Raw genomic sequence first — 16,021 nt, 5'->3', positions numbered from 1 at the left:
TACAGTTATATTTAATAGAATAAGATTTAGTCTGTAATTTGGAAAGCCACATGTGTATTTTCATTAAGTTTACATAAGCCAATGTGCACGGGTAGGCGATTCTTGGGCAATTTAAGCTAAAGTGTTATGACTCCTCAGAAGGCTGGAGCTGCCTGCTTCGTGCCTTGCTTCTGTTTCTCCTCTTCCATCTCGCTGGCCTCAAGGCCGTGCACCGGCAGCACATACTTTGGAGCGGAGAAGGCGAGACCGTATGTCCACTATCCCCGAGAAAGTGGGGGCTGTGGAGGGCCACGATAGCCGCACTCAGCAACACGCCACTGCGTTTCCGCCATTGACGTATGTCTCCTCTCATAGCTCGAGGCCAGGTGAGGTGAGACCACACATCCCCCGTCCCCGAGTGAGCGCTGGAGAGGGAGGGCCACCAGGACCACACTCAGCAACACACATCACTGCGTTTACACCACTGAGGAATGTCTTCTCTCACAGCTCATGGTCAAATGAGTTGACCTCCCACCAGCTGAGGCATGCTGGGGCTTGAAAACAGTCAGAGACCAAGGGGATAGCACCCTCAAATCAGAGTGCGTCTAGGAGGAAAACTAGACCTTTGCAGAAGGGCAGTGTTTCAGCAGGAAATGAGCTTAAATGATAGTGGCAATTTCCTTTTCCAGATTTAGCACCCCAAGAGACTAGGAATCTGGCATTGCTAGATTCTAGCCCAAACCCAAAGGGAGTATTTTTGACATTCCCAAAGGTTGCATCATCAGGAAGTGCAAGCAATGACTTCCAAACTGTTAAGCTTTAAAAAGTGGCACTTTCCCAATGAGACTGTACTTACACAGGCTGCTCAGGCTGAATTCCAAGGACATATTTTAGTATATTATTTAATAAAACAACAAAAACCCACATCAAAAGAACAAACCTGGGGGCCTTCTGAGCCTTTGTATCCTGCTGCTAGGCCGTCTTTTGAACTTAACTAGGGTAACTGCTTCCACAATATGCCAGACTTTGATCAAATATGGCCTACTTATTACTCTCTTTTGAACCACAGACTTTCAAACCAAGATCATTTAAAGCTCTACTGAATAGGGGCGTGTCTGGTTATTAAAAAGAGAGAAAAGCTGCTGAGCACCAGGAGGGAGGAATAGAAAACTGAAAAACTACGGGTGATTTTCATTACATCCTTTCTTTATGGTTCAGTGATTTTATGTGGCTATTTGTCTCATCCTCACTCAGCATGGCCTGTGCTCACACCCCACAGGTTAACACTTCACCAGCTGTATTTTGCCGCTGTCTCATCTGAGCTGAGCAGTATGAGATGAGTCTATGCCAGGGAAAGGCATCTGTGGAGGGGCAGGCTGGCCTTCCGTTTCCCATCTCGGCTCTCACTGTGTCCTATATGCTTATGAAATGCAGGCAGCATGCACCACAGTGAAGACCAAAGAGATGTAGGGCCAAGGTCTCTACACCCAGCAAGGAGGGAGGTGAGACCAGGATGTTAAGTATGAACACGCAACTGGAGTAATAGTATAATTTTTACCTTTACCTTATTATTAAAAAGGCTTTGAAGTAGCCAGAGGAGCCAGCAACAGTAATGGTTTCTATTTCTTGGAGCTCACTCTGCACCAGGCACTTAGAAAGGTGCTTAGACATTCAGGCAGCCCATCTCATGGTGCAGGAACTGTCACTCTAACTGGACCCATCCAGAAGTGAAGATCCAGGAAGGTCACACAATCTGCCCCCAACGTCGCAGCTAAGAACAGAGGCTGGGACTTTCCCCCTAGTGGTCTACTGTTTAAGACTCTGTGCTCCCAATGCAGGAGGCGCAGGTTCGATCCCTGGTTGGGGGACTAAGATCCGGCATGCCTCACGGCGCAGCCAAGCAAAAAGAACAAAGGGAAGATTCACCCCAGGTCTGATGCTGTGGCCCTTCCACAGCTGGGGGTTATAATGAGAAAGGAAAAGCATGCTTCCAGCTGAAGTGAACCAGGCAGGCCTCAGGGAGAAGCCACTGTCTGAGCTGGGCCAGTTTCAGGAGCTAGGAATTCACAGCAACCACTGGGAACAGGGCAGGAAGGGGGGAAGCCACAGTCTGTCACTCGTGAAACCAGCCCCTAAAGCGTCTAGTCCTTCCTCCTTGTGAGCGAGTAGGCAGCCTGGTGCCCACCTCAGGGGCAGATGCAGGACTGCATCGGCTCCTCTGTGCCCCACAGACTAGCCGCTGCACCCCACAGAAACCCAAACTTCCCTTCCTTCAGTCTATCTGGAGCCCATTCGTGAACGAACATGTTGGCTTCCACACGAGAACTTGCTTGGCTCTAGCAGCGCCTCTGCCTGCACATTCGGACTGTCCCGGTGTCTGCCACATTTACAGAAAATCTGAACTACGTACCGCTGAAACTGGCTAAGAAACCAGAGACTGGCCTTTCAGCAGTCACTGCTTCAAATGAGAAGCAGTTGTAACTTTCTGCAATCACGTCTTCTCTGTTTAATTACCCCTGATGGGTAACAACACAACGCATCCATGGACATCCTCACCTGTGAAGGCAGAAGGTCGGAAGGCAGCCAAGCGGGGCAACAAATTAAGGATTGTCATTTGGATCAGCGAGTTCTTGCTATTCCTGCACTTCAGCACCCACTGGCACACCTGAGACAGGAAGGACACAGGGTTGGTAAAGGAAGGGGAGGCATGGAGCTTGGGAAAAGAGAGAGCAGGCCTCCTGCTACTGACCTGATCAAATTTCTCCTCCATCAAGTCCCTGCAGCAGCGACTTTCCACCAGCATGGACTTTGCTGGGCTGGGGGAGGCCCCAAAGCCCATGAGGCCTTGGTGAGAGCTGTACCCCAGCAGCCCCACCAAGGCATTTGACTGCTGGGGCTGCACGGACTGGAAACTGGTGAAGGGGGTGATGTGACGGGGTTTCGTTCCAAAACCCATGAGATCCTTGCAGTACTTGTCATGGACCAACTGCTGCTGTGTGATTTCTTCCATTTCTTCTCTCAGGCGCTGTACACATGGGGGAGAAGTCACCTTTACTCACAAGAGGCATTTACCTGGGCACCGTGGAGTCTATGAGCAACACACACCCAACCCTGAAATGTAGCTCTTCCCACAGGGGATGGAGGCCACTCTTCTTGAGGATTCAGGTTTCCCTAGGACCTTGCAGGGGGCCTGATTCTAATTTAGGCAGAAGAGCACCACCTACTGAAGGATGAAGCAGCAGCAGGGGGCTGGCTCCCAAGGACCCGTAAGCTACCCTTGGTGTGGGAAAGCTGACTGTTGATGGCTATGACAGGAGACTCCTGAGAGGGTGAGGGGTAGCCCCACCCTGCTAAGGAAGCTCTGCTGTCCCTCTTCTCACCTGAAACCCAGGTAGAAACAGCGGAGGCAAGTGATATTCTCAGAGGCCTAGGAATTCTGTAAGAGGCATGGAACAAGCTGATTGGCTGAGAACTCACACCTCTTACCTATTCAAAGGACTGCTCAATAACTCGTCCTCCAGCAGTCCAAATTGAGAAAGATAAGAGAACAATTAATTTCCAGACTTCCAAACTCTTCTCACAGATATTTTCATTTTTCAGAAAATCTTGTCCACTATTTTTGTCAAGGTCACCAACATTCTTTCGTTGCTAAATCGAATGGTCTCAGTCCTCATCTTATTTGACTTGTCTGCAGCATCTGATCCAACAGTGTTTCCTCCTCCTTGACACCCTTCACTCACTTGGCTCCTTGGACCCTGAGCTTTGCTGGCACCCACACCCACCACCACCACTACTCCTTGGTCTCCCTGGGTTCCCCAGGATCTCAGCCCCCATCTCTCCCCCAACCACCCTAGTTACCGGGGAGTTCTCATCTAGTCTCATGACTGGAAATAACATCCACATGCCAACAACTCCCACATCTGTCTCTCGCTCAGATCTCTCCCCCAAACTACTCAACATCTCCACTCAGATGTACAATAACAAGTTCAAAAGCAAACCCCTGACTTTCCACCCCAGACCCATTACTCCCATCTCAGTAAATAGCAACTCTACCCTTCGGGTTACTGAGGCCCCAAACCTGGACTCCTCTCTCTCCCACCAACCTCCAAATCCCAAATTTAGAACCCAACCCCTCCTGGCACCACCACAGCTCCCAGTATGGTCTACGCTGCCCAAGTTCTCTACTGAGATGCTACAGTTCTGTCCTGACTAGACTCCTGGCTTCAGCCCTGGCCCCTCCATTAATTTATTTCCAACGATATGTGCAGGGGCTTCTGAGATCCTATGTGATGAGTCCCCTCCTGCCCCAGGTATTCCCTGGACCCTGCCTCCCAACTCCTCTCTCCTCTCATTCAGCTCACAACAGCAAGCTCGCTCCCTTCATAAAGCAGCACACTCCTACCATGGGGCCTTGTGCTTACAGAACCAGCTGTCTGGAAGGGGCATCCCCAGATGTTTGTATGGCTTTGTCCTTAGCTTCTTCACGGCTATGCTCAAATGTCACCATATTGTAAAATGTAATCCTTGATCCATGCTAGCTTCCCCATTCCTTTCTCTGCCCTACTTTTCTCCACAGCACGTATCGCCATATGCTGTACTATATATACTTTTATTGATTTGTGTATTGTCTGCCTCCTTTTGCTAGTATGTACTGTTTTATTCACTGCTGCATTATTCTAGCTCTTAGGACACAGTATAACTGGCCTATAGTAGAAAATCAGAGATACCAAAGGAACATTTCATGCAAAGATGGGCTCGATAAGGGACAGAAATGGTATGGACCTAACAGAAGCAGACGATATTAAGAAGAGATGGCAAGAATACACAGAAGAACTGTACAAAAAAGGTCTTCACGACCCAGATAATCACGATGGTGTGATCACTGACCTAGAGCCAGACATCCTGGAATGTGAAGTCAAGTGGGCCTTAGAAAGCATCACTACGAACAAAGCTAATGGAGGTGATAGAATTCCAGTTGAGCTATTCCAAATCCTGAAAGATGATGCTGTGAAAGTGCTGCACTCAATATGCCAGCAAATTTGGAAAACTCAGCAGTGGCCACAGGACTGGAAAAGGTCAGTTTTCATTCCAATCCCAAAGAAAGGCAACGCCAAAGAATGCTCAAACTACTGCACAATTGCACTCATCTCACATGCTAGTAAAGTAATGCTCAAAATTCTCCAAGCCAGGCTTCAGCAATATGTGAACCGTGAACTTCCTGATGTTCAAGCTGGTTTTAGAAAAGGCAGAGGAACCAGAGATCAAATTGCCAACATTCACTGGATCATGGAAAAAGCAAGAGAGTTCCAGAAAAACATCTATTTCTGCTTTATTGACTATGCCAAAGCCTTTGACTGTGGATTACAATAAACTGTGGAAAATTCTGAAAGAGATGGGAATACCAGACCACCTGATCTGCCTCTTGAGAAATTTGTATTCAGGTCAGGAAGCAACAGTTAGAACTGGACATGGAACAACAGACTGGTTCCAAGTAGGAAAAGGAGTACATCAAGGCTGTATATTGTCACCCTGTTTATTTAACCTATATGCAGAGTACATCATGAGAAACACTGGACTGGAAGAAACACAAGCTGGAATCAAGACTGCCGGGAGAAATATCAATAACCTGAGATATGCAGATGACACCACCCTTATGGCAGAAAGTGAAGAGGAACTAAAAAGCCTCTTGATGAAAGTGAAAGTGGAGAGTGAAAAAGTTGCAACATTCAGAAAACTAAGATCATGGCATCTGGTCCCATCACTTCGTGGGAAATAGATGGGGAAACAGTGGAAACAGTGTCAGACTTTATTTTTCTGGGCTCCAAAATCAGTGCAGATGGTGACTGCAGCCATGAAATTAAAAGACGCTTACTCCTTGGAAGGAAAGTTATGACCAACCTAGATAGCATATTCAAAAGCAGAGACATTACTTTCCCAACAAAGGTTCGTCTAGTCAAGGCTATGGTTTTTCCTGTGGTCATGTATGGATGTGAGAGTTGGACTGTGAAGAAGGCTGAGCACCGAAGAATTGATGCTTTTGAAATGTGGTGTTGGAGAAGACTCTTGAGAGTCCCTTGGACTGCAAGGAGAACCAACCAGTCCGTTCTAAAGGAGATAAGCCCTGGGATTTCTTTGGAAGGAATGATGCTAAAGCTGAAACTCCAGTACTTTGGCCACCTCATGCGAAGAGTTGACTCATTGGAAAAGACTCTGATGCTGGGAGGGATTGGGGGCAGCAGGAGAAGGGGACGACAGAGGATGAGATGGCTGGATGGCATCACTGACTCGATGGACATGAGTCTGAGTGAACTCCGGGAGTTGGTGATGGACAGGGAGGCCTGGCGTGCTGCGATTCATGGGGTCGCAAAGAGTCGGACAAGACTGGGAGACTGATCTGATCTGATCTGATAGTAGATGCTCATTCTATTCTGTTAAATGAATGAAGAAGTTATGAAATTATAATACTTTATATTTGTACGGTGGTGATGGTTTAGTTGCTAAGTCATGTCTGACTCTTGCAACCCCATGGACTGTAGCCCGCCAGGCTTCTCTGTCCATGGGATTTTCCCAGGCAAGAACACTGGAGTGTGTAGCCATTCCCTTCTCCAGGAGATCTTCCCAAACCAGGGATGAAACCCAGGTCTCCTGCACTGTAGAATTCTTTACCGACAGAGCCAACAGGAAAGCCCTTATATTTGTATAGTTCTTCATAATTTACAAAGTACCGTCACCAAAGTACTATTTCATTTAAACCTGTGAGCTAGGTGATATTGTCCCGTTTTTCTGGAGACAACAAAGATCCCAGAGCTGTGTGGGGTACAGTGGAAAGCATGTTATACTCAGGTGGGGAAATCTCTGAGGATGATCATTTACGCAATGCCCACTAGGAATCAGGAGTTGAGCTAAGCACCCCATATATATTTAGAAACCTTACAGGAGCTCCATGAGGTGGATAAGACCCTGTTAAAACTGAGAAAACTGAGGGGGTGAAGTAATTTACCCAAGTCACACAGCAGAGAGAGGAGTGGGGATCCAGAGCTAGACTCTGTGCTTCACACGCTGCAGCACACACTGTGCCCACACCCAGGACACAGGCACTGACAAACGTCACTGGGCCTCCAAAAGCAGGAAGCCCTGGGGTAAAATTCCACAGCAACCAGTTCCCCACTGGAAGACTACCTCCCAGATACACCCTGAATCCAGCACGAGCGGACTGACACTGAATCCACTTCTGCGTCTACACTACCAGAGTCAGTGGAAGCCGTATCTGTGCCACAGCCGCACCTTCCAGGGGCCGCTTCCAGCCGAGAGAACGCAGTGAGAATGCTATGGCGGGCCTCCTCTGACAGCCAGGTCCGGCCTGAGGACCCTGGGATGGCTCTGCATGGTAGATTAGGACGCTTCCATCCCATTCTTCCCACTCTTGTTCACTCAGGGTCAGACACGCGTTGAGGCCTGATGGTTCTCCCAGCCTCTTCCAGCTCCCTCCTCATTTTCTCTCACAGGCTATTTCCCTAATACAATCCTTGTACTTTTAAACCCATCTTTGTAGCTGCTTTTTGAGCCAATACACCTCCTAACTCATCTTTCTGCTTTCCTCCCTGCCTCTCCACAAGCTCTTCCCCACAAGCAGCCAATGACTGTTAGAGACACATGCCGTCACATCATCCCCTGGGGTAAGAATAAGAGCCTGGGTGGACCACAAACTATGAGCCTCCCAGTAGGGCCTCGCCCTCCCTCTTCCCACTCATGGTGCACCAGCTTCACTTCCCTTCCTGCTTGAACTTGTCAAACTCTCTTTCACCCTCAAGTCTCTGCATGGACAACCTCCCTGCCAGCCGCTAGGCTGGCTCCTCCATGTCGTGTGGTCTCAGCTCAACTGGCATCACTGCAGGGAGGGAGTCACCCCCTCCATCCTATTTCCCTCCACTCCATTTCTTCATAGATCTGGCTGCTGTCTGAAATGCTCTTATTTCTTTGTCTATTACCTGTTTCTCTATAAAATGTAAGCTTGTGAGGATGAGAATCTCGCCTGTCTCACTCTCAGAATGGCACGTGGGAAGCCTGGAACCCCTGACCCCACTGTTCCTCAGAAGTGGCTTCTCACCTCTCCCTCCATGCTACTGATCCGGACCAGCTCATTGAGGATAAGCAGGGCTCCATGGATCCGGTCATCCCGATTCATGCCCTTCTCCTTGGCCAAGGTCTCATCAAACCCTTTCTCTGCTTCTTCAAACGTGTGCTACAGAGAGATGCAGAATGCTTTCATTACACAACACCCAGAGTTAGAAAGCAGGCCGGCCATCTATGTGGGGGGTTCTGAGGTTACCATGCCTGCTCAGGGACTTGTGCCAGTATCACCAACAATACTAGTTCATTGAGATCTTTCATCTAATTTAGCTTCAACTCTCACAACGCCACCATGAGGCAGATTAAAAACAGAAACTAAGTGACTTGCCCAAGGTCACAGGGCAGCCAAGACTAGAACCCAGGTATCCAATCCCATGTTCAAGGCTCTTGGTGTAGGACAAGCCTCAGTAGGTTCTCCTGGTAGCAGCAGTCAGCACAGGACTCGCAACACTAGAGGAGAACTGGTATTTTCTCAGTATTTACTGCATTTCATTCCTCCAGACACACCCATTTTCCCCTACTTTAACATCTCTGAAAAGAGATCCCTTATAATTGTTGTTAAAAAGGCAGTGAGTGTAACTGGCATTGCAGTCTCACTATTAGTGGTGTGTAAAATAATGGCGTAGCTATGGACAGATCTTTGCTTTCGTTGGAAACAACAAAATAACTACTAATTCACAGTGAGCTTAAAAAGTCATGTAAGACCAAAGTAGACATGACGCTAGCTCTGTGGCCAGGGGCCTACTTCTGCTCTTTAAGCCCAGTGATGCTCTAGGCCGAAGTGCTTTGCTGGAGGCTGGAATGGAACCATCTCCTCACCCTGTACCACTGCGGCTTCTGCATCTCTTTTGGCTCCCGCTGGGTGGTGAGGATCAGACAGGCACGAAGGGCGGCGACAGCTCCTTCCCGGATGGCCTGTTTGGGGTCCCACACGGCCACAAAAATATTATCAAAGAAGGGCTGCACTTGCTGGAAGAAGAAGGTGGGGACGCTGATGGCCAGCTCACGGAGCACCAGGACCTGGGAGGAAAGGCACACAGAGATCTTGCATCTGGATCAGACAGTTCTGTTCTCTTAGGAACACAGCCTCTTTTCATGCCAGAGCCAACACACACTAGGAAAACAGCACACTTGCCCACTCTTGTAGCTCAGAATTCCTGGGGACCTAGGAATGAGAGTAAAACTGATCAAACATCTCAGAGTCCATTATCACAGGGTGTTTAGAAATAGAACGCTTGTACAGGAAAGTCAGGACACAAGTTCTGAAAGGGCAGCCGTGTTTGATGTTTTATATACTGCTCCACTAGAAGATAGCAGATAGATAGATAAATAGCCTGGAATGTACCTGAACTACTTAAGCAGTCAATAAACTTTTACTGAATGAATGTTCCTGTTTAATATTTAATCTTGCTTTTTTCATTTGACCATGGAAAAACGGAAGGTGGGCAGGAGGGTCTGCCCCAAGTTAGAGTTAGAGAGTGGCACCAGAGGCAGGCCTCTCACCCAGGCAGGCTCCTTTCTCATGGTGCTGCCTGCTAAAGAGGGAAGCGACTGGAAAGGATCTGCCTAAAGCTTCTATTTCCACCACACTGGTTCATAGATTCTGTCTCTTAAGGACAGACTCTTCCCCGCCTCTCAGCCTGGATTTTTAGCCCATCAGACTAGTCTTTTTCAGGGATGAGCCTTGGAGAGCAAGGAGGATGTGCGTCTAGAAGAAGAGGGTAGAAGCCACCACTCCCTCAAATGCAGAACAGCCAAGGGGAAAGAGGAAGTCTGGACTGTGTACTGACCAATCAATAAATGACTAAAACATAAACAGGAAAGGCCTGGGAGAAGGCAGACCCACTCTCCCAGCAGGGGGAGCAAGCACCTCCCTTGCTCCTCTCTGCAGCCCAGAACTTCCTTTTTCCACAGGATATTGAGGGACCTTGACAGAGGGATGCTGCAGATAGTGCAGCTGTCTGAGGCTTTGTAAGCCTCTTGGCCTGTGGCTTCTCTTCTTTCCTATGGCTGAACGGTGCCTTCTGGGGAAGCGTTTTCGACTGGAAAATCAGAGGTCAGGGTAAGAACTGTACACAGGGCTGCCTCTCAAGCAATGAAAGAGAACGTTAATTTTCCTCCTCAGGAATGGAGCTCAGGGTGAGGAGAGAAAGGGACCCGGGGTAGAATTCAGGGCCACCAAGAAACACAGTGCCTCTGCCTGGAGCGACCCTCTCACTCTTTGCCTTCCAGGGCCCTGAGCACGTCAAAGAAAGGACCCCGACACGATGCACTGCTCCCCAGACACTCACAGCCGCGTGTCTCCGGCCCTCATTGCGGTCAGCACCCAGCCATTCCAGGGCTCGCTTCACCTCAAACTCCACATACTCAGCAGTGAAAGTGTCCCCTGCCATGGCGAGCCGACCGATGGCCTTGGATGCCATTTCCATGACAACTGGGTCGTTGGAGGGAAGGAGGTTCCGAAGGTAGTTAGCAAATCTTCCAATTCGAGTGGCATTCCCACCTTCCACTCCTATGAGGCTGGCTGGAAAAAACAGGAAGGCAAAAGGTGAGGAAGGGCACAGGCTGCCCAGGAAAGTAGGCGGCTTTCAGAGGGACACAGCCAGTGACCTCTTCCTTTTAAGTACTGACTGAAATCTCCAGACAGTAAGGATGCAAACAATTTTCATTTCAACCAACAGATTTGGCATTTGTGCTAGAACTACTTACATAAAGCAAAATGACCTCATTTTAGTAAATACAATTTGTTTTCCCAAGAAGAAAAGGAAAACAAACTGGGACTGAATAATAGTTCACAGGATGGATGACTAGTTCCTGGCAGCTGAAAATTACCTGCCTTTCATTCAATGCATCCCAACTCTACTTTTCTGTTTGTGAGTCCTGCTATGCCACATCGTGCTATGGAGAAAACAGAGCCTGGAGTGAAAGCAGGCTTCTAGTCTCAGCCCTGGTACACTGGCCCTAGAAAAGTTACTTAATGGTTCTGAGATATGGTTCAGATACATGGATATCTGAAAATACCTGCTTTGCCTATGTCCCAGGACTACTGCTAGAATAGCTGAGTAAGTACACTGAAAGCCATGAGGCTCCTTAAAATTCCTTAAACAAATGTGAACTAAGTATCCAGTAGGAAGCAGACACAGGGTGCAGTGGACACAAAGGTGAGCAGTCCTTTATTTCCAGTTCCCACCGCACCAGAGACTCTGTCCTTACCTATGGCCAAAATGCCACCTTTCCTCTCATTGGCATCTGAGCTGGACACCAGTTCAAAGATGTGATGGTTCAGCTGATCATAGAAGCGAGTAGACTCCTCTTGACTCATCTACAAAAGAAGATGTACTCAGCACAACTGCTAATGTCTCCCTGATGGTGGGATGGCTCCCAAAGGTTAGGACCTGAAAGGCAGCCGGCAGGTACAGTTCAAGCCAAGGGGGACATGGCTGCTGCCCATTTCTAGTTTTAAACTGTACAGCAATTCATTGGTCTATTTAACAAATACTTATTGCATATCTTATTCAATAGCAGGCCACCTACCGTCCTAGATTCTACCTAGTACCAGAGGTATAAGGACAAATAAGACATTGTCCCTGACCTCAAGTCTGGTCTCTGTTTAGAAAGCCCCAAGCAACCAACTCTTCAAAGCCATGCCAACCACTGTTATCAGGTAGAAAGAGTAGAAGGTCTGGAATGTGGCATGAAACAGAAAAAAATGAAAAGAAACAGCCATCTCTATGCTGACTCTTAAAATACCACACCTCAGGAAATGCCACAGAAATGTGTAACTGCTGCAAAGGAATCCGCACATTCTATGGACACGAGAAACTGGGCGCCTTTCTGAAATGGAATCTTTACATTTTCTGAATCCTCACTTAGGGGTCAAGAGGCATCTAACCCAGGGATGGTACAGGTAGCCCCAACACTCCATGATGAATGGCCCCAACGACAGCAGTCCGAACCTCTCGGAGCTCCATGGTGACGTAGTGCTGGAGCTCCTTGGCAGCTTTGGCCCTAGTCTCTTCATTCCGGCTCTTCAGGCCGCTGGCAAACTGCTGCAGGACGCTCACATTGCTGGATGTGGTGGCAGCTGTGGTGGCAGCAGCAGGGCCGGTTCCAAGCATCTTGCCCTGAGGTTCTTTGGAGAGATGCTTCCTTTAATATTCTGAATAACAAACTATGGCAATGAACTTATATATGGTCCCAGCTCCTCAACACAGATCTTCATATACCCAAGTCAAGCTGGGGAGCCAAACAAGGTTGGGAGACCTCACTGAAAAACATGCAAAGAGCCTTGAGCCATTCAACAACGACTGATGTTTAAAAGAGGCAGCACAGTAGCACAGGTCAAATTATGGGCTGTGCTGCCAGACTTACCTGGGTGAGAATTCATTCCAAAATTATATACCTTGAGGAAGATACTTAATAGTTTCCTTAACTGTAATAAGAGGATAATAGTACCTAACTCATAAGGTTGATGTTAGGACTGAGTGAGTTAACCCATGTTAAAAAATGATTAAAACAGTGCCAGGCACACAGTGAGTTAATCGTTACTAGGTATGATTATCTTTATGACCACTACATACATGGCACAGTCAGGTACTAGAGTGGGGAGGCAGAGGGAGAGAATAAGCATGCCTAAGGCTGCCCCTTTCCTTGAGGAAAATTTAAAGAGGGGCACTGTTTATTATTCTATAGCAGCACTGCCCAACAGCAATATGAATCACAAATGTAACTTTGAATTTCCTAGTAGCCATATGAAAAAGGTAAAAAGAAACAAGAAAAATGAACACATTTAATCCCAGTACATCCCAAATATCATTTCAACACATTATCAATACAAAAAAATTATTGACATATTTTTTCATTCTTTTTTTCTGTACCGAGTCACCAAAATCGAGTGTGCATTTTACAGTTAGGTCACTTTCAACTTGGACTAGTCACATTTCAAGCACTCTAAGCCTCATGTGGCTGATGGTTATTGTATTGGGCAGCACAGTTCTATATTTTTAAAATTTTTTATTATTTTCTATTTTTATTTTGTGGTCCTGCCCTGCAGCATGTGGGATCTCATTTCCCCGACCAGGGATTGAATCTGTGCCCACTGTATTGGAGGCAAAGAGTCTTTTACCACTGGACTGTCAGGGAAGTCTCTGCTCTATAAAACGTACCTGGAACATGAGCTAAAAGAGACTGATATGTTCCTGAGATCACTCACTTATTCCTCAATTATGTACTGTCCCTTCCCTCAATAAGCTTACAGTCTAGGGGGAAACACAAATAATCAAGTGACCATAATAAAGTAGCTGTGATAAAGCTCTGCCAGACTGCTATGGCAGTAACATATACACCTGTCTACGTTATAACAGAAAATCAAATTTTCAAAATTTCTTATTTTTGAAAGAATCTGTGAAATCCAGAGGGGTAAAAAATAGTAATAATTGATTCTGAGAAGCTTTTAAATACTCCAGCATCAAGAAGAAGACTGCAGAAAGAAGTGTCAGACTTTAGGGCTGAGGAACCCCAAGGATTCCAGAGGAGAAAACTACTACAGAGTGTGTGCACCTGGCTGTGATGAGGGGGAGGGAGGCTAGCAAGGAATTTCCAGTCTCAGAAAGGAATCAGCCTATCTTCATAAGGTCTAAGGCCCACAGGCTATCTGCTCCAGGCAGAATTCAATGAAAATACTAGAATTTAAATATACGAAGGGTCTTGGCGAGGGCTTACAGAAGTTAAAGCCAGGTGCCCAAACTAGGGATGGGGGCGGGGGAAGGAGAGGATGAAACTCAGGGTGGAACCGAGCTCAGCTCCGGGGAATGGGTCCTTGAGAGGCATCCACAGTGGAGCGCAAGGGGCTGACACTGACGTTGGTCCTCTCTGAGGACAATGTGTATAGATGGCTCAGAAGAAGGGTTGACTGATGGGCAGTGACCCAAAGGCGCCCCAGCAACACAGGAGCTGATGGGCCGGCCTTCTGGCGCCAGAAACGCACGATATGCTAAAGGGTCTGGGGGTTTCCTGGAGGTCCGGGAGGAGGTGGGCGTAGCCTCGCGAGGTGAGGGTCAAGGGCTCCGGCGGCGCCCAACTCCATGGGGCCAGTACTGAGGGGACCCCAAGTCCCAGACGGACGGTTTCCCGGGGTGCCCCCACGGACCAGATTGGCCGTGGGTCTGAACATTCCGCCGCCTTGGAGGGGTCGGTGCCAGGCTCCAGACTCACCGCGCGGCTTCGGCCAAGGCCTCAACTGCCGCCGCCCGCGCCGGTACCGCCGCTTCAGGGCCCGGTCCCCACCACACGCCTTCCCCGCTGTCCTCTAAGCCGGGCGGGAGGGAGGGCGTAGTCCTAGCCCTAACGACCAATCGACGGGCATAAGAAGAAAATAGACAGGAATACAGGCCAATAATCATTTAGGAGAAGTGAGGCTTCGGGACCCGGCTTCTCCAGGGGGTGGGGACTGTTCAAATAGACAAACCCCGTGGCCAGTGGTAGGAGAAAGGAGGCTTAGGTCCTCTCGGGAGAACCAATCATTCGTGAGTTGACTTCAGTCACTTCCACGCACACATCCGGTGCATCGTTACTAAAGTTCCCCACTGCACCTGGGCCGTGGCGGTGCCCATTTCGCTGTCTGGGTACCGCGGGATGGGACCACGAAGGACTAAGATCATGGCATCCAGTCCCATCACTTCATGGCATATAGATGGGCAAACAGTGGAAACAGTGGCTGACTTTATATTTCTGGGCTCCAAAATCACTGCAGATGGTGATTGTAGCCATGAAATTAAAAGACACTTACTCCTTGGAAGAAAAGTTATGACCAACCTAGACAACATATTAAAAAGCAGAGACATTACTTTGTCAACAAAGGTCAGTCTAGTCAAGGCTATGGTTTTTCCAGTGGTCATGTATGGATGTGAGAGTTGGACTATAAAGAAAGGTGAGCACTGAAGAATTGATGCTTTTGAACTGTGGTGTTGGAGAAGACTCTTGAGAGTCCCTTGGACTGCAAGGAGAGCCAACCAGTCCATCCTAAAGGAGATCAGTCCTGTGTGTTTTTTGGAAGGACTGGTGTTGAAGCTGAAACTCCAATACTTTGGCCACCTGATGTGAAGAGCTGACTCATTGGAAAAGACCCTGATGCTGGGAAAGATTGAGGGCAGGAAGAGAAGGGAACAACAGAGGATGAGATGGTTGGATGGCATCATTGACTCGATGGACATGGGTTTGGGTGGACTCCAGGAGTTGGTGATGGACAGGGAGGCCTGGAGTGCTGCAGCTCATGGGGTCGCAAAGAGTTGGACACGACTGAGCGACTGAACTGATTGAATTCAATAGATATTGTCAAATTCATTTCTTATCAGGGAAGTACCAATTTTGATTTCCGCCAGCAATATATAGGATTTTTATCTTCCTAAGACATGGTAGGGCCCTGTTTTCTAATGAACCGTCAAAGATGGTTTTATAGCAATAGTCATCAGTACATTTATAGGTCTCTCTGCAGGTTACAGAGTTTTATTGTCCATTACATTAAAATAATAGTTAATATTTATTGAGCACTTAGAAAGTATCAGTCATTTTGGTGGATACCGTAGAGTAGTGGTTAAAAGCATCTTGGAGTCTAACTGAATCTGAAACTTAGCTCCAGCGTTTACTGTATGAACTATATGACTATATGAGCAAGAACTTATGTACCTAGTTTCTTATCTTTAAAACTAGAAGGATTATAATGTATATATATAATATATATATGTATATATATAATGTATAACACCTCTGTAGGTGGTATTGTGTGGGTTCAATGCTAATACATGTAAAGTACCCAAAATACCTGGAGAAGGGGGTGGCAGCCCGCTCCAATATTCTTGCCTGGAGAATTCCATGGACAGAAGAACCTGCTGGGCTGTGGTGCATGGGGTCGCAG

The 16,021-nt window shown here is 47.7% G+C and overlaps 1 protein-coding gene across 1 annotated transcript in view; it reads right to left on the bottom strand.

The window, feature by feature from the left end:
- MTOR (mechanistic target of rapamycin kinase) overlaps window positions 1–14,450 on the bottom strand; it is a 123,672-nt gene extending 109,222 nt beyond the window's left edge. Inside the window, exons 1-8 of the mRNA XM_070768227.1 lie at window positions 14,323–14,450; window positions 12,066–12,241; window positions 11,323–11,431; window positions 10,401–10,633; window positions 8,929–9,129; window positions 8,087–8,221; window positions 2,729–3,004; window positions 2,536–2,644 (exon numbers count right to left, since the gene is read on the bottom strand). Of these exons, the coding sequence (XP_070624328.1) occupies window positions 2,536–2,644; window positions 2,729–3,004; window positions 8,087–8,221; window positions 8,929–9,129; window positions 10,401–10,633; window positions 11,323–11,431; window positions 12,066–12,227 (1,225 nt within the window). The 5' untranslated portion in view covers window positions 12,228–12,241; window positions 14,323–14,450. The remainder of the gene's footprint in view (window positions 1–2,535; window positions 2,645–2,728; window positions 3,005–8,086; window positions 8,222–8,928; window positions 9,130–10,400; window positions 10,634–11,322; window positions 11,432–12,065; window positions 12,242–14,322) is intronic.
- Between the last annotated feature and the right edge of the window lie 1,571 nt (window positions 14,451–16,021).

This window comes from Bos indicus, chromosome 16 (genome assembly GCF_029378745.1).
Source record: "Bos indicus isolate NIAB-ARS_2022 breed Sahiwal x Tharparkar chromosome 16, NIAB-ARS_B.indTharparkar_mat_pri_1.0, whole genome shotgun sequence".
NCBI classification, from domain to species: Eukaryota; Metazoa; Chordata; class Mammalia; order Artiodactyla; family Bovidae; genus Bos; species Bos indicus.
This window is presented reverse-complemented; position numbering and strand designations above follow the sequence as displayed.